This window comes from Microtus pennsylvanicus, chromosome 12 (assembly GCF_037038515.1).
Source record: "Microtus pennsylvanicus isolate mMicPen1 chromosome 12, mMicPen1.hap1, whole genome shotgun sequence".
In the NCBI taxonomy this organism is placed as follows: domain Eukaryota; kingdom Metazoa; phylum Chordata; class Mammalia; order Rodentia; family Cricetidae; genus Microtus; species Microtus pennsylvanicus.
In genome coordinates, this window is record NC_134590.1 from 45053707 (window position 1) to 45072337 (window position 18631).

Below are 18631 nucleotides of genomic sequence, written 5' to 3' on the forward strand. Positions count from 1 at the left end.
CAGCCTGGGCTGAATGGTGCAACCTTCTCTCACTGGTTCAGAAGTAAAGGTTTTTAGCTTACTAAAAACCGTCCACTCTTAAGTGGAAGCCTAACTTTGCTAGGGGGACCAGATGACACCTGACTGACAAATGGAGCTGTCAAAAGGAGCAATGGGTTTCATCAGTAGGTAGCAAGTGCAAAAAAAAGTAACAAACCTTCCCTAAAACCAAGAGTCAAGTCTAAACTTACGTCCTAGTGGTCAGAAAATATTTTTTTTTAAATTTTTTATATTTATTTATTATGTATACAATATTCTGTCTGTGTGTATGTCTGCAGGCCAGAAGAGGGCACCAGACCTCATTCCAGATGGTTGTGAGCCACCATATGGTTGCCGGGAATTGAACTCAGGACCTTTGGAAGAGCAGGCGATGCTCTTAACCACTGAGCCATCTCTCCAGCCCCAGAAAATATTCTTGAAAGCATATGACAAAGCATCAAAAAAATGTAGGCCAAAAATAAAAGTTGTCATTACTATTAACAGACCTGGCTAAGAGTACAGGGAAAACATTCTTTACTATCTTTCCCCCCCCCTCTTTACTATCTTTTAAAAAGTATTACTACATGCAGAAATCAAAAAAGGCATCCCATGATTTTACAATGTGCCATTACACTTTGGTTTAATAGAGCTTCAATCTCTTACACAAGCTTATTTTGCTTGACCCTCTCCCTCTAAATTTGTAAGAAAGATCTATCTTTTATACAAACTATAACACACGGTTGGGTTTTCTTTCCATTCTACTGTCACTCCTAGAACTTGCCAAGAACTTAGTCCATGACCTCCTACTTGACTTCCTATAAAATATGACCTACTTCCCATCAGCTCATTTCAATAACAGTTCCTAGATCTTAAGCACACTGTTCATTCAAGGGGGTTCTGAAAACCCCAGGGTGCATCTCTGCAGATGTGGCAAGTTATTCCATTCCCATTCTACAGAGTTAGGAAACTGGCAGAGGAAATAGAATAACTTGGAAATAATCACAAAGCCAGATGCCAAAAATAACAACTTTTAGTCAATCCATGAGAAAATACTGCCCCTAGCTGGAATAACATGAATGTAGTATTGGGAGGAAGCAAAATGCAAAATAACGCTTTCAAGCCAAGTCTTATTTCTAAAAATGAAGTGAACCTCAGAATTAAAACATTTAAGAACTTTAAAACATAATCATTTTCTTCTAATGCCTTACCCATCCATGATACCAAAAGTATCTAATGAATTACACCTGGCAATAGCAGTATACCCTTTGTCTTTTATCTTATCCATTTAAGAAATAGGAGAAATCTGTGAGTATATGACAAGAAGTGATTTTTACATAAATTTAACTGTGACTGCTCTAGAAGTGTGCAATCAATCTAAAATACTACAAACCAGTCTCAGTTTCCCTACAAACATTGGGGATAATAAATTTAAAGCTAAAATTGTCAATTCTCAGAAAGTTTTCCAGCTACAGTCCATCCCATATATGTCTAAATATACTGTCTAATTAAGGTGCTGTTTTTTTATTTCATTAAAATTCTTAAATGATCACTTCTCTCAGCCTTTTGGCTAAGATAAAGTTTCCCATGCTTAGAAACAACACAACTCAATTGTAAAACTCACTTTATGGTGTCTTTATGTGATCGCTCTTTTTCTGGGGCAGGGTTTCTCTGGAGCCTGGAGTCTGTCCTGAAACTAGCTCTTGTAGACCAGGCTGTATGTGATCATTCTTAAATGCACAAATCAGAGCAAACTACATTCCATTATTACACACTATTTACACTGTGCTTTAGGTCAGAACCAGTGTGTGCCTGATTTTAACCTCCAGAGTTATGCACTAAGTAGGAGACAAATGAAAATTCTCACAAGAAAACTTCAGGTATCGCTCATAAAAAAAAAAAAATGATTTCCCCTGAAAAAAGAAATCAGCCTACTAATTCTAATCACCACGTTTTTAAAAAGTGCCAACATTTCCCAAAGTGCCAACATTCCTTAGACCTCATCTTCTACAAACTCATCAACAGCCCTTTGTGTACAACTTTAAAGAGATGAAGCTTCCAATGACTCTATCTATGGGCAATGTATCTTCTAAAAGTAGTGATCCAACTAGCAGGAAAAAAAATCCTGAACAATACATTCAGTATTAACAACCCTGTTACATTAATCTTAGCACAATAATTCAGGCCATTAGTATACAATAACCTACACCACACCCCCTAGTAATCACCCCAAGCTTTTACCATCACCATAACAATAAGAGCTGAAAACAACTTAAAGCTGCAACAGAAGGAAGTACCTTTAAGACAACCAAACTAAATGCTATCGCTGTCTTTTGACTGCCAGTAATTAATGTATTCCACAGATCCTAAAAGCAGTCAGTATTCATCAAACCAAAACTGCCCTCTGCTCTCCCGCACCTGATCCCAAGGTGCCACACATTCAGAAGTAAAAAAATCACGAACTGCAAATTCAAACAATCATAAATGGTAAACTCTAATTTAAATTAAGAAGCAAACCATTTACCAAAAGCGAGATGTCTCTTCCTTAGAAAACAATTAAACTGTAGATCCAGATTCCGGGGGTGGTGGGTGGGATACAATTCTCCACCCCAACATTCACAAGTTTTCAACATCAAAATTCACTCACCTCCTACTCACACCAAATGAATATCCATTGTGAATATTTGAACTATTCTCGAACACCAACAGAAGAAGAAAAAAAAAAGGAATACCTTTGCGCCTACTTCTAACAGTCTTACAATATACCCTTCATCAATCCTCGGGTAACCCAAGTGCAACGCTACTACGGATGCCCTTGGCCTGAGCCAGCAGAAGCAATAATGAAAGGCAATAACCATCAAGAATCTAGCTCTTTTTCCAGCACGACTGCTACCAAGCAAAACAATCACGAGTCCAGAAAGATGGCAAAGAAAATCTGAGTCGTTTAAATCCCAGGAGAACGGCGCACAGGGGAGAGGGGGAGGGAGCGTGGGGGTGGTGTTGGGGTGATCCCGAAAGAAAGGGGTGCGAAGCAAAGGAGGGGCGCGGAGGAGCAAACTTAAGTTATTCCCCAAGCATCTACCAGACTCCAACAAAAGCAAACCGTAGAGTCTGTGCGCACTTCGAAGCACCAGATGGAGTCCCCGGGGCTGAGACAGTTCAACAGACACAGTGGGCAGTGGATAAATCAAGCAAGCAGTGACGCGAGAGGAAGGGGATGCTAGGCGAATGAGCCACTAGATAGGGGAAACAAAGCCTCTGGGGGTGACTAAGGACCAAACAGAAAAAGGTGAGAAGGGATACAGGAGAAAGACAATGGAAGAAAGAGGGGCAGGAATCTGGTGCCTGGGCTGTGGCAGGTCACCCGGCTACGGAGGAGAGGGAGACAACAAAGGGGCACGGGAGGAAGGACAGTGAAGTGGAGATGCAGACGGGATGCGGGGCGCGCAGCGGCTCCCACCGAGGGCCTAAGGCGGCGAAACAAAGGGCCGGGGGCAGAGTCGCGGGGGGCAGCGCGCGGAGACAAAGCGCCCGGGCTCCGGGGACAGCGGCGGAGCGGACTGGCGACGCGGGCCGCCGGGAACAAAGCTGCGCTGGCTCCCCGGCCAGGCCCGCAGAAGGGGGCGCGCGGCGGGCACGGCGCCCACGGCCCCGCGCGCCGACCGCACTCCGCCCGCAGCCGCCGGCCTCGTCACCGCCCGCCCTCACGCACCGGAGCCCGCTCCACCGCGGCGCACGGCGAGTCCCGCACCGGCCCGCGACACCGCGTCGCCTCCCGCGCCCCCCTCCCGAGCCGAGGCGTGCCGCACAGCCCGGGCCCGCCGCCTGCCGCGGGCAGTCAGACGCCCGCAACTTTCCCGGTTCCCAGCACTCGCTCCCCCTCAGACTTACCCTGTCACAACAGGCGCCATCTTCCACAAACTCTCGCCAAAACTCCAACCCTCGCGAGATTCCCCCCGCCGCCTTTCCCTGCTCCTCTCCCCCGCCCCTTCCCTCGGCCTCGCTGAATGCTGCCACCCGGCCCCCGCGCCGCCTTTCCCCGCTCCGCCGCCGCCGGGAGCCTGCCACCTCGCGCCGCCCGCGGACTAGGGGATCCTGTTCGCTGCCTTCCCTGGAAACCTACCCCGGCGATGGAGCATGCGCAGGCCGCTCCTCCGCGGGCGAGCCCTCCGTGTAGTCCATGGGGAGCGCTCCGGTTATCCGGGTTTTGAGACGCGCCATCGGGGGACGTACGTGGAGACTGAGGAAAACCGGAGGGGATTACTACGGGGACAAGGACTGGAGGGGTCAGGAGGCGGGGCCCCGGGGCCGGGAGGAGGGGTCCTGGGAAAATGTGAGCGTTTCACAGGCCTAGACGAGACACCTCCTCAAGTGGGTGTTTTCCAAGTGGCTTCCCGCTCGCGGCGGGTTCCCAGCCTATTCATTCATTCAGCCGTTCTTTGGACACCTCCTTTATGCTAATGTCGGGATCAGGTGCCCGAGCGGCGGAGACCGGACAGAGATCCGGACCCAGTGACCTGCCTGTAGCTGTCTCCATTCATTTGCCCCTGCGCTCCCCGCACACGTGGGGACACGGGCATGGTTACAGCGTGGCCCGACCCTCGCCCGTGCTCTGCAGACGGAAAGCTTCGGGGAGTCAGCTCTGTGGTCTTAGCCGCTTCTCCCCGATGGGGGTCAGCCTCGGGCAAAGGCGCCACCAGACGTCCACCGCGCAGCCACACATCAGAGTCCCAGAATGGTTCTCCCCCAGAGCCACCGCTCCGAGCCACACTTCAAGCCCCAGCATTCGGGAGCGAGCTTCCCGTCGAGCTCAGGCTGCCTAGGCATCCAGGGCGGCCTGGCCAGCTCGCGGGAGCTGCGGCGCGTAGGGGACAGCGGGGCAGCCTCCCCGCCGGGGGCCTGACACTGTCCCCCGCTGCGAGCTCGCGACAGCTCCCAGCCAGGTGCAGGCCCGAGCCCCGCCCCTCCCCTACCTGCTGTCCTCCCCGCTCCCCCCCCCCCCCCCCCCCCCGCCCTTCCCTTTCCTAGAGATTCCCAGCTCCAGGGCTGCCTCCCGCAGGGAGCCGCAAAACCCGGACAACTGGACTCCGCTGCCCGAAACCCGCTCCGAGGCGCCGCAGGATTGGCGCGGCGCGCGCCTGAGCCACTGCGCATGTGCGCAATGCGGGCAGCCGAGTCTCACGCTACACCTCCTTCCGACCGCCTTCCAGCGCTCGGCTCAGACACAACACTGGCCGTGGGAAATTTCCCAAACCTCGCGAGAACGGCCCCCCCCCCCCCCGCCCCATCCTCGGGCGGCTCGGGGTGCACCCTAAATCTCGCCGAGCTGGGGCCCGACAGGTGTCCGTCTCGTGCTGCTCCGGCGCGCGTGCCCGGGCGTGGAAGGCAGGGTCGGGCTGGCCCGTAAGGCGGGGCGGTGGGCGCGTGGCGGGGAGAGGCGGGCGGAGGCCGCCCTGGCACACTCACGCACGCGCCGGGCAGGCTTCCTGTCGCCCTCCCGAGCCTGGTACTTTCCTGAAATGTGCCAGACGCAGTGCCCCCCGCCTCTGGGAGCTGACAGACAGCCCCCGTGTCGGCTTTGAGTCATGCATCTGAGTCACCTAGTCTGGCCTCCACTCCACTTGCTTTACAACAACTTCAGATTCCCTTAACTACCAATGGGTGGTTTTTCTGTACAGTTGTCTTACTGGCTTTGTGAGGCGGGCAAGGCTCCGGGAAACACTGAACGTGGCTATGTTGCATGTTTGCATTGTCTTACAAGGACACGATCTGAAGTATCTTTCCTTTAGTCTGTTCCTAACCCTTTAAAGGAATCCCTACAAGTCAGTTTCTGCCGCCCCTCTCCTCCTCCATATGACTTAAGATGCCGGCTTTGTTTCCTTCCACTTTCTATGCATCCCATTTTAGGTACTGTTTCACCAGTTACGTTAGTGGCTGCTGTTTTCCATGCATCCTTTCTTTCAAGATTATTTGCCCAAGAGGGGTCAGAATATTCTTCAGCTAGTCACTTTTCAATTTGGCACTGTGTAGGACTGGTGTCTTACTGGCATCATAGACTCACGAATACGGACTTGAACTGCGTTTTGACATTTAAAGGACAGCGAGCCCCCAATAACTAATGTCTCCTGGTTACACTATGGATGGAAACCAAGCTTTTGCGTTTTGAAGGTTTGTAGGGGTGTGCGGTGTGGGTTTGCCTATTTCTTTGCTTATTCGCGTAAAAAGGAATGTATAGCCTTTTAATATGCTGTGTAAGAGCAAGCCTCATCTAGAGCAGAAGGAAAGCCTATAAACATGTCCTCTGAGCCATCTTCCCAAGGATGTGCAGACATAGTGAATTCTGTGACACTAGTGGTGGACACTAATCTGAGACGCTGGAAAACCCTGTTAGTCATAAACCTAATCTCAACCCATCAGCTCCGCCTACAGTGTTTTCCTTTCTCAATAAAGGCAACTCCTTCGCTCTCACTTAAGGGGAGGACCTTGAAATTACTTTTACCTTTTATCGCTCACCCAGAATTGAGTCAGCAAGAAAAATCATGCTAGCTACATCTATTAGTCTATTTTCAAATCAGCAATATGTAAGGAAAGGAAGGTAATATTGCTCCAGCTTTGGAGGGTGCAGGAGCGTGATGCTAACACCTGCTGGGCTGTGAACAGTCCTCCTTAGCAGATGGTGTCACAACAGCAGAAGTACATGCCTACAGAAGAGGTCACATCAACTGGGACACTGGAAACCAAAGACAGAAGGACCCACGCTTGTCTCTAGAGTGACTTTTTTTTTTTAGGTAACCTTTTTATGTGTGTGGGTGTGCACAAGCCACAAATGTGGAGGTCAGAGGACAACTTGCTGAACCCATTCTCTCCTAGTATGTAGGTTCCAGGGATCATTCTTTGGTGGCCAGACTCGATGCCCTAATTACCCAACTTCATAAAAGTTCAAATTACTCAAATTACTACTGGAGACCAAGACTACAAATGAACTTGGGATCACAGGTGAGCTATGTTCAAAGCACAGTGCTGTATCTTCAAAACAGAGCTAGATCCGAACCTTCTCTACCTCCTTAGCTCCTTAGCTAGTGCCTTGCCTCACTCGTGTTTCCCCAGCTGGTTTACAGGCTGTCTCCTAAGTGATCCTCCTTTCTTCCATGCACGCTTCCCTCTGACTCTTCTCAGTGGGTCAATCCTCATCATCCTCTAAGGACTCCAGTGGTTTTCCCATTTGACTGTGAGAATTTAGCATTTGGCTCGCTGCCAAATTCTTCGACCTCCTTGATTCCAGCCGGTACTCTCTTCCTTCAGTGGAAGCCCTAGCCTGCTGCCCTCCTTGAAACTCCCGGGGCACATTAAACACCCTCAGCTCCAGTCCTGTGCCCTCTCCATGACCTGCAATGCTCTCCCCTTACTCACACAAGAGGAAGAAAGACTCCTTAGAAGTCTTTAGGTAAATGCCGTACCCTGGCCTCTTTTGGCCACCCTTCACTAGAGTGACTGCCCTGGTCCTTGCTTCTCACATCCTTTGTTTTCCTCAAGACATCACAGTCTAAAGCAGCACCGAAGACACTTGTGTGTTGTTTATGGTCCGACTCTCCTCGTGATAACGACGATTGGAAATGAGGACTTTGGTCACTTCTAGTCATTCTTCAAGCCTCAGCTCCTGGAACTTTGCCTGATACTCAGTATTTGCAGGGGGATGGAGGAGAGATAATGCGTCTCTCACAGGGCAGAGCAGAGATGATTTTAAGTGATGGAAAGAAGGTGCTTTGAAAGGGGGAGGAAAGAAAACCATTTTGAGGTAGACCAGTAATGAAACGATACTTAAGAGTTTCCTGCTCTCCATGTGAGCCCCTCAGGAAAGGAAAATGCTGTAAATGGACAATAAAGAAATAGATGTTTTCATGGGTGGCTTGTGGGATTAAAAATACAGTCTCTGTGGAAACTGTTTGGGTATATTTGTCCGTATGTGTTAATCATACAACTCTGTGTTGTTTATGCTACAAGTATACTAACCCGTTTGTTTGTTAGGCTACCTATATATTACAATACTTCTGATGATAAATGCTGGGAACCTCTTCCTGGGTCTAGAAAATAGATTAAGTGAAGCAACCCAAACTCAGAAAGACAAATATTGAAATTTTCATATGTGGCTCCTAGCTTATACATATGCATATCACTGGGTATAAGTGTGGGCATACAATATGAAATTAGAAAGGAGACCAGGTGATGAAAAAAGGGGAAGTTGAAGAGGCAGGAGGGGCAGGCAGTAAGATACCCATGACATCAAAGTGAGAAGGTAGCTGAGAAGCACAAGGTCATGGGGACTGGGAGGCCAGAGGAGGGGAGAGAAGAGTTAGCAAAAATAAACTGTATTTGAAATCACCATAATGAAATCCAATATTATCTATCCTAACGTTAAAAGGTTTTAATTGTAAAGGGCTGGGAAGGGAGCTGGAGTGATGTCTCAGGGCTTAAGAGCACTGGGTATTCTTCCAGAGGCCCTGGGTTCAATTCCCAATGCTCTCTCTGTAATTCCATGTCTAGAAGATAATACTCTCTTCTAGCCTCCTCAGGCACAAAGCTCACAGATGGTGCACATACATACATGCAGGCAAACTACCTACACACGTTAAAAAAATGTTTAGTGTGCATTGCTGAAACTCTAAATGTGAGTTTAGTAGCCTGTGTCATGGAGCAGGTGTGTATAACAAACTGAACAGACTGTACCAGAGATGCCAGGCATGCTGACGCAGTGGCTGACTCCAGCTTGAAAGTAATTCTAACTGGGCGGTGGTAGTGCATGCTTTTAATCCCAGCACTCAGGAGGCAGAGGTAGGCAAATCTCTGAGTTAGAGGCCAGCCTGGTCTACAGAGTGAGTTCCAGGACAGCCAAGGCTACACTGAGAAACCCTGCCTCAAAAAAAGGAAAAAGTATTTCTTCTCCTTCCTTCTTTCCTTCCTTCATTCCTTCATTCATTCATTCATTCATTTATTTTTTGAGGCAGGGCTTCTCTGAAGCTTTGGAGCCTGTCCTGGAACTAGCTCTTGTAGACCAGATAGGCCTCGAACTCACAGAGATCTGCCAGACTCTGCCTCCCGAGTGCTGGGATTAAAGGCTCGTGCCAATAACACCACCTGGTCTTTTTGTTTTGTTTTTGTTTTTTGAGACAAGGTTTCTCTACCTTGTCCTGGAACTTGCTTAGTAAACCAGGCTGGCCTTGAACTCACAGAGGTCTGCCAGCCTCTGCCTCCCAAATGATGGGGCCTCCCAAATGCTGGGATTAAATACCTGAAAAAGGTATTTCTAACAAAGCGTGAGGACCACCTTTCCCCCCAGAAGTTTTCACTCCAGAAGAGATTGCATATCATTTCTTTTTTTTACCTAATAAACGAAACATTTAAATAAGAAAGGAATGAGTTTGGAAGGGCACGTGTCCACTGGGCAGTTGAAGCAGGTGTAGCTCACTAACACAGTCACCTACAGTACTGCTTTTATTCCTTCTCTGTCTCAGCAGGGTGTCACTACGGAGTCCTGACTGGCTCAGTGTGTGAACCAAGTCTCCTCTGAACTTCTAACAAGCCTCCTTTTGCCTCCCAACAAGGCTGATGGTGCTTTTAACCTAAAATCAAGTCGAATTAAGATTCCCACATTAATGAACCGTACCCCCAACACTGAGCTCTTAGCTATAAGTCATTAGAGAATGGGTTTAACCTCCAAGACCTCTCTCTCACCTGTAAAAGGTAGGTGATAGTGCCCAACTCGTAGAGTTGTTCCAGGGATTCACAGTGTCCCTGTACGTGAGCAATGCCATTCATCAGCAAGTTTACAACTCGCATTCTTGCCGAAATCCTTCTTAAGCACAAAGTGTCGCTTGAGCGTCTCAAAAACCCATTTTAAGATAGCTAACTATCCAGATAAGTGGTAGTTTCTTTCTTTAGCATAGCCCATTCAGAAATGACAATTGTTTAGTATCATTTCAAAAAGACTCACATACCTCAAGTAATTGAGAAAAAAAACCCTTGTAGCCAGGGGGTACTTTTGAGTATATACATAAAACAAGGCATCCTGTCATCAATCACATGAGATGACCACAACATGCATAAAAGAAGACTCCCTGGGGCTGGGGGATAGCTCAGTTAGTTTGCCAGACATCACGGGGATCTGAGTTCAATACCACAGTACCTGTGTAAAGGTAGAGCAAGCTCCCCCACACACAGGTAATCCCAGCTGGGAAGGAAGATCCCCCAGCCCCAGGGAGTCTTCTTTTATGCATGTTGTGGTCATCTCATGTGATTGATGACAGGATGCCTTGTTTTATGTATATACTCAAAAGTACCCCCTGGCTACAAGGGTTTTTTTTCTCAATTACTTGAGGTATGTGAGTCTTTTTGAAATGATACTAAACAATTGTCATTTCTGAATGGGCTATGCTAAAGAAAGAAACTACCACTTATCTGGATAGTTAGCTATCTTAAAATGGGTTTTTGAGACGCTCAAGCGACACTTTGTGCTTAAGAAGGATTTCGGCAAGAATGCGAGTTGTAAACTTGCTGATGAATGGCATTGCTCACGTACAGGGACACTGTGAATCCCTGGAACAACTCTACGAGTTGGGCACTATCACCTACCTTTTACAGGTGAGAGAGAGGTCTTGGAGGTTAAACCCATTCTCTAATGACTTATAGCTAAGAGCTCAGTGTTGGGGGTACGGTTCATTAATGTGGGAATCTTAATTCGACTTGATTTTAGGTTAAAAGCACCATCAGCCTTGTTGGGAGGCAAAAGGAGGCTTGTTAGAAGTTCAGAGGAGACTTGGTTCACACACTGAGCCAGTCAGGACTCCGTAGTGACACCCTGCTGAGACAGAGAAGGAATAAAAGCAGTACTGTAGGTGACTGTGTTAGTGAGCTACACCTGCTTCAACTGCCCAGTGGACACGTGCCCTTCCAAACTCATTCCTTTCTTATTTAAATGTTTCGTTTATTAGGTAAAAAAAAGAAATGATATGCAATCTCTTCTGTAAAGGTAGAGCAAGCGTCACCTAACGTCAAGCACTGGCTTCCAAGTGTGCGTATATGCACGCACACACACGCACACACACACACACGTATGTACACATATCCTATTTTTCCCTCATCCCTATACCCTTGTGTTTACAGCAGCATCTCTGTTGTGTCCTGGTGTATGTTAATCAGAGTCTCAGAAGGTTGCAAGAGTGCAGTAGATGGTATTAGACTGTGCAATTCTATAAGGAACGTGAGCTCTAACTCCAAGATTAAAAAAGACTAAGGAAGCCGGGCAGTGGTGGAGCACACCTTTGATCCCAGCACTAAAGGAGGCAGAGGCAGGTGGATCTCTGAGCTCATGGCCAGACTACAGAGTGAGTTCGAGGACAACCAGGACTACACACAAAAAAATCCTGTTAAGGATAGAAGAAAACAATAAGGAAAGCACTGGAATACTAGAAGCGAGTCACGGAATGAACTTGAGAAACAGGCTTCAGGTAAGTCTAAGAAAGCAAAGCAAATGCCCATGCTTTCTTTCAAGTTATGTTTGAGTTTTTACAAGATTCTTTGACCCTAGCAATTTGACTTTTTTTGTGGGCCTGGTTTGTGTTTTTTTGCTTGGCTTGTTAAGGTGCAGCAATACTGGGAGGCCAAGTAGAAAGCAGGCCATTTTGCTCTAGCTAAGTGCAGCATGAATGGATCAAATGTATGTAAAGAGTATGTACAAATTTCAAAACCTGCCGGAGCTTTCAGCAGCAAATTAATAGGAAGAAAATGTTTCCATGTGTGGTTCATGTGTTTAGTTTCTTTTCTTTTTTATGTATTAGTATCTTGCCATGGTTGTCAGGTCCCCTGAACTGGAATTACAGACAGTTGTGAGCTGTCATGTGGGTATTGGGAGTTGAACCTGAGTCCTCTGAAAGAAGAGTCAATGTTTTTAACCACTGGACCATCTGTCCAGCCCGTTTTCCATTCTTTTTGTAACATAAGTAATATAAAGGCAGTTAACACTAAACAAATCATACCATGGGAATCATAAAATTCCAGTTTCTCATTCATAGAGGCATATATTAAAATTCTAACTTCACAGAATTTCCCCCTTTGTTATGTATCATATATTGCACTCGTTAAGGGATTTGCATTATGTCAGTGTTAAATATCCAGTATGAAGAAACAGCTGGAGCCGGGCAGTGGTGGCACATGCCTTTAATCCCAGCACTCGGGAGGCAGAGGCAGGCAGATCTCTGTGAGTTCAAGACCAGCCTGGTCTACAAGAGCTGTTCCAGGACAGGCTCCAAAGCCACAGAGAAACCCTGCTCTGAAAAAAAAAAGAAAGAAAAGAAAGAAAGAAAGAGCTGGAGTCAAGGCCTTCACCACTAACCAGCTGGCCCACTATGGACAAATTCATTTTTTCCTAATCTGCAAACGGGGAACATAGGGTTTGAAATTGTTCATGAACTTACCAGATACACAGGAAGCTTCTAACCCTGGGAGTTTCTACACATTCTGTTTTCTGAACCCTTAGATGAACTATCACCTGCATTAGTGTTCTGTGGCATGCATCAAGTTAGATAATTGTAAGCATTTAATAGAAACAGTTGACCTTATGTAAGGTCATGGCACTTAATTTCTCAACTGGCACATTTGCTTTTGAAAAGTCGACTCTGGGGCTAGGACACTGGCTTGGTATGAGAATCAGAGTCTGGATCCCCCATAAACCTATGCAAATAAATGCCAGGTGGGCCCAGTGGCCCATCTGTAATTCTAGCTTCTGACGACAGAGCACGGGGATCCCCAGAACAAGCTGGCCAGGAGCCTGGCCATGTTGGTGAGCCCTGGGTTTGACTCATAGGCTGCTTCAAGGAAGATTGTGGAAGAGCAGTAGTGGATGAGCCCTGACATAAACCTGGGGCCTCCACATGCACAAACACCCCAACACACAGACACAGTCACTTACACACACAGACACAATCACTTACACAGACACAATCACTTACACACACAGAAAAAAAGGGGGGGGGTTGAAAGGTTAGCTGTGGTTATAACGTTACTCATTATAATAAAAGACAAACCTTCCATTTTCTTCTATGGACTGTGTTACTATTAAGCTTCTACCTTGAACATAGAGTGGTCTCTGTTACAGTTTCAAGGCAAGCCCACCAGAAAGGTTCTATGCGTGTGTGTGTGTGTGTGTGTGTGTGTGTGTGTGTGTGTATTGTGTAGCTAACATCTTTGTCCAAAACAGACTGAGTAAGAAGCTTAGCTTTGGAAACCATCTATTTAAGCAATAACAGATAGTGACTTTTCAAATAATTCCTCTGAAATTCTCGCTGTCCAAGTCAGCTCAGTAACCCATCGCCCCCTCAAACATCACTACCAGAGTTGTGTATCATCACCTTCAATAGTTGCTGTTGACATTATGCTAGTTTTAGATATTAACTACTTTAAACTGTCATGACATCAACATGTAGGGATTTTTAAAAATTATTTTTAGATTTGTTTTGTTTTTTGTTTTTCAAGACACGGTTACTCTGTGTAGCCCTGGCATCCTGGAACTCATTCTGTAGACCAGCCTGGCCTCAAACTCAGAGATTTACCTGCCTCAGCCTCCTGACTGCTGGGATTAAAGGTGTGTGCCAGCACGACCCCACTATATTTAGATTTATTTTTACTTTATGTACATGGATGCTTTGCCTACGTGTGTGTGTGTGTGTGTGTGTGTGTGTGTGTGTGTGTGTGTGTGTGTATGTACCACGAACATGCCCAGTGCCCATAGGAGAACAAATGCTCTTAACATCTGAGCCATCACTCCAGCTGCAACACTTAGGGATATTTGTTTGTTTGGTTGGTTTTGTTTTTTAAGACGAGTTTCTCTGTGTGGCCCTAGACATCCTGGAAACTCACTTTGAGACTGGCCTCAAACTCAGAGATCCACATGCTGCTGCCTCCAAAGTTTTGGGGACTAAAGGCATGTGCCTCTGCACCTGGCCTACAAATAGGGTTTTTTTTTTTAAAGAGTTCTTGAAACTTTTGTAAAAACAGAAGGCAAAAGAAGAAAAGGAAAAGTCTCTGGTAATTTCTGATTGAACTATGGATAAACCATGAGCACAGACATCCTGACATATAGTAGGCATGTTTGAAAACCTTCAGCTACTTCTAATGATAAGGACATTGGAAAATGCATTAGAGAATTGATTTAAAAGAATCATTAAGGACTGTGTTAGGATTTGTAACTGGTATGGTCCTATGTAATTTTTGCTGCTTAAGTGATTCTTTAAATTCTATAATGATTAGCATCCTGTAAAAGGTAAAATAAATTATACCAAAATGGAAGGAATATTCCACCAGTGGAAAAAAACATTTCTCAAGCTCATAACTACAAATTGCCTCCCTTCTAAGTACTTTGGAAAGATTTGGAAATTTATTCATGCTTTTTTTTCTTCCAGTTTTCCAAACACGTGGCCTAAACTCTACCCTCAGAATTACTTTTGACTTCACTGAGAGTTATAAATTACTGTCTGGGAAAAGCATTTGGCTCCTAGTTTTCAATGTACTCTCAATTTCTCCAGAAATGTTCTTATGAAATGCAAATCTGGTGTTCATCAAGCAGTTATACCTACAGAGAGCATCATATTTTCCTTCAGCAGCAAATCTAAGCCCTTTATTTTTAACTAGCGTAGCTATATCTATATTTGCATGGTACTTTCCAAGTTCCCAAAATAAACAATAATCATAGAATCTAGGCAAAAAGAGTAGGACGTAAAAACCGAAAGATAACTTCTAAAGAACAGGTTACATGCAGAAGTATTTCGATTTACGCAGTACAGGGTTTCCAAAAGGATGTGTGCCAAACCTGCAACTGCTTTCTGTTCTAAAAGATGCCAGGGCTGGGCATGTGACTGGGTGGTGGTAGGGTACATGGCTGGTTATGTATGAGGCTCTGGGCTCAATCCCCAACACTGCAGTAAATAACAAATGCATGCTTTGTTATATAATTTGTGAACTTAATAAATATCATGCATCTTCATTGTCTGAGGCCTTCTCAAGGATATCAGTCATAATGCTCAACCCTCAGGACAATACCAAGAGTAAAGAACTTTCTTCTTTTTCACAGATTACTCTCCGAAAACATAATTCATGCTCATTCTACTCTTAGAAGTAGAATCTATGACTCAAAGACAATCCTTTATTTAGGGACTATAGATATGTAAGCTATTTTATTATAAACGAACAGGAATATTATGCGGATATCTACATATAAAAGAGTGAAACTGGGGGCTGGAGAGACAACTCAACTGTTCTTGAGGAGGATCAAGTTCGGTTCCTAGCTTTCATGCTGGCCAACTTATAACCACCTTTAACTCTAACTCTAGGGGACTTAAAGCTAGATGCCTCCTTCTGGCATCTTCAGTCACACACACACACACACACACAGAGCATTCATAAACATATACACATGAGTAAAAATTAGTCTCAAAAATTGGACCATATGTGAACATAAATTCTCAAACTCACACACTCATAAAAGAAGGCATTTGGATAACCCTCAGGACTCTGGATTAGCGATGGTTTAATAGCTTTCATGTGAAAAATATGTAATAAGCTGGGCACGATGTTACCCACTTGCAATCCCTGAATTTAGGAGGTAGGGGAAGAGAGATCAGGAATTTTAGTCCAACATGGGCTACATAACACATAGCCAGCCTGTGCTATGTGAGAACCTATCCCAAAAACAAAAGCCAAGCAACAACAATGAAAAGCAAAATCAGATTGGATTTCATCCAAATTAGAATCTTATATGCTTCAGAGGATGCTCTCAAGACAGGAAAACGGGAACTAAGTAGAAAGCTCGGTGGGTACTGTGGTTGCTGTGGCAAGCCTAAGACCCAACTCCAGACATGGCACCCATGTGAAAAGCCAGGAGTCTGTGATTCCATCCCAGGACAGGGCCAATGAAGAACAAACTGTTTCTGAAGGCTCACTGGCCAGCCAGTCTAGCTGACAATTAGTAAGCGCCAATGTTAGTGAAAGCCTGTCCATAAAGTAAGGTAGAAGCCACACTCATGAAGTTTCATCAACTTGACTGTTTAAACAAGACGTGAACAAGGATGGCGCCAATAACAGACATATTAACATGGAGGGGGAAGGCTCATAAGGCCTCAGTCCTTGACCAAGAACTCCAGGGCACTAAGGAATGCCCTGGATTAGTGAGAATAGAGAGGGACAAATAGTCTTCCCTAGGTAAGAGCCTTCTGGTTGGCGATTTAATACCAAGTGGTCAGCTCTGAAATCATATCCATACAAATATATAGACTGAGCTGGGCAGTGATGGAATACACTTCAATCCCAGTACATAGGAGGCAGAAGCAGGTAGATCTTTGTGAGTTCGAGGCTAGTCCGGTCTACAGAGAGAGTTCCAGGACAAGCTCCAAAGCTACAGAAAAACCCTGTCTCAAAGAAAAAAAAAAGGGAAAAGAACCTTAGATTTATAGTATGCCAAAATAATACCAGTGTTATTTATTCAATTTTTATTCTAAGAACTATACCAGCACAAAATAAACGTGTCAACATTTTTAGTTACACATTAAGAAAGAAAAAGGGAGCAAGATTGAAGAAAACATGTGATACTCTCTGGTCTTCGCACACCAGTGTACCCACACATATGCATATACTACACACAAAATAAAAATAAATAGAAAGTGAAGACACAAACCATCCGTTTGATATGAGCCCAGTATAGAAAATAAGTAAAAGGTTCTTAAAAGCGAATAATAAAAAGACAACTCTCACTCACACTGGTGAAAGAGCCCAGTGAGGAAAGGCACCTGCCACCAAGCCCAAAGACCTGAGTTCAGTTTCCAGTGCTCACCTGGTAAAAGCAGTGAACGGGCTCCCTCAAGCTGTCCTCTGACCTCTACATTAGTGCTGTGGCACACACACACACACACACACACACACACACACACACACACACATTTTAAAAAGACAATTCAATTTAAAAGTGGACAAAGAAAGCTTAGGGAATATAGCTTAGTTGTTTAAGTATTTGCCTAGCATGCAGGAAGTCCTAGTTTGAATCCCTATGCAGAAGAAGAAGGACGAGGGAGAGGAGAAAGAAGGAAGAGGAAGTGGAGTTGGAGGTGTGACTGGCGATAGAAACCTTGCTTGGTGTGTGCCAGGCCTTGGGTTCAATTCCTAGCACCCCAAAAGAAAAGATGCGACTAGAAAGTCCTCCAAAAATATGCAAACAACCATTAAACATATTTTTTAAAGTGTTTAATGCCATCAGCAACATCATCAGTGAGACAGAAATCAAAACCACACCCACCTCATACCTACTAAGAAAGCAACCAAAGAAAAAACAGATAATAACAAGGACCAAAGACTGACAAGGATTGAAACCCCCATACCCAGCTGATAGGGATGGAAAGTGATGCGCCATTTTGAAAAACACTGGCAGTTCCTCAAAAGGCTAAGGCAGACTTTCTAAATGACTCACGGAGTTCACGCTCAGGTATGTAACCAAGGAGAACTGAAAACATGAAATGTATGTCCATACAAAAGCATAAATGTTCATGGCAGCCTCATTGGTGATATCTAAACGTGTGAAACTGAAAATGCACACCACCCGATGAATCCACAAACGAAGCTCAGTGCGTCCAGAAATAGACTACTATGCTGCTAAAAAAAAGTGAATTACTGCTAGTCATTACAAACTTCAAACCCCATGCTCTAGAGTAAGAAGCAAATTACAAGATACTGTATAGTGTGATTCAAATGTCTAGAAAAAGAGAAGTCTGTAAAGACAGACTTGATAAAGAGGCAGGAGACTGGCTGTCTCGACCTGAGGATGTATGGACAGAGATGGTAACTGCCAAAAGGTGCAGGGTGTGAGTGGGGGCGGGGGAAGAAGTGAACATCGGCTGTAATGACAAGTGCACAACTGTGGGAACACACCGAGAGTCCCTGAATGTGCAAGTCTGCTGGTTTGTTTGTTTTGTCCCCAGGCTGGCCTGGAACTCACGCTGTGCCTGAACCTAACTTCAGCTCCTGATCCTCCTGCCTCGTCTTCAGAGCCCTGGAGTTACAAGCATGTGCCGCCACACCCAGTTTGCAGTGCTAGGACTGAACTTTGGGCTTGTGCATGCTTAATGAGCGGTCTACCAACTGAGCTATGTCCTAGCCCTGAATATGCACTTTAAATCATTCAGTTATACAGCTTATACATCTTAATAAAGTTGTTAAGAGGACAGGCAAAAAAAAAAAAAAGACGAAGAGAGAAGAAGGGGATTATATTTCATTCAATTAAATTGTTTCCGGTGTCATCATAGGCTTTGCCTAGGTGAGGTGTGCACTGATACAAATATCCAAGTAGGGACAATAAGTAATGAAAGGAACTCCACAGAAAACCCAGAACACAGCCATCTGTGTTGTTGATCTGTCCCTGATCCTCACACTAAAATTGAGATTGTTTTCCAGACAGATTCTTTAACCCTTCATACGTGGCATGGTCTTATTTGTGCGATGCCTGTGCACGTGTGTACAGGTGGAGTTGGAGGTGGACTTCAGGCCTCTTCCTTCGCTGTGATTTTCTGAGACAGTCTCTCACTGA

At 45.4% G+C, this 18631-nt stretch overlaps 1 protein-coding gene across 4 annotated transcripts in view; it reads right to left on the reverse strand.

Annotated features, from left to right (window-relative positions):
* Nucleotides 1-18631, reverse strand: part of Rbpj (recombination signal binding protein for immunoglobulin kappa J region) — a 186727-nt gene that overhangs the window by 62540 nt on the left and 105556 nt on the right. The window contains exon 1 of one of the 4 annotated variants that reach the window (XM_075943532.1): nt 4139-4353. The exons of 1 other annotated variant lie outside the window; for it this stretch is intronic. In XM_075943532.1, the coding sequence (XP_075799647.1) occupies nt 4139-4236 (98 nt within the window). In that variant the 5' untranslated portion in view covers nt 4237-4353. Of the gene's footprint in view, nt 1-1639; nt 1704-3906; nt 4026-4138; nt 4354-18631 lie in introns of those variants that run through there. 2 more of the 4 variants (XM_075943534.1, XM_075943535.1) reach the window with 2 other exon arrangements.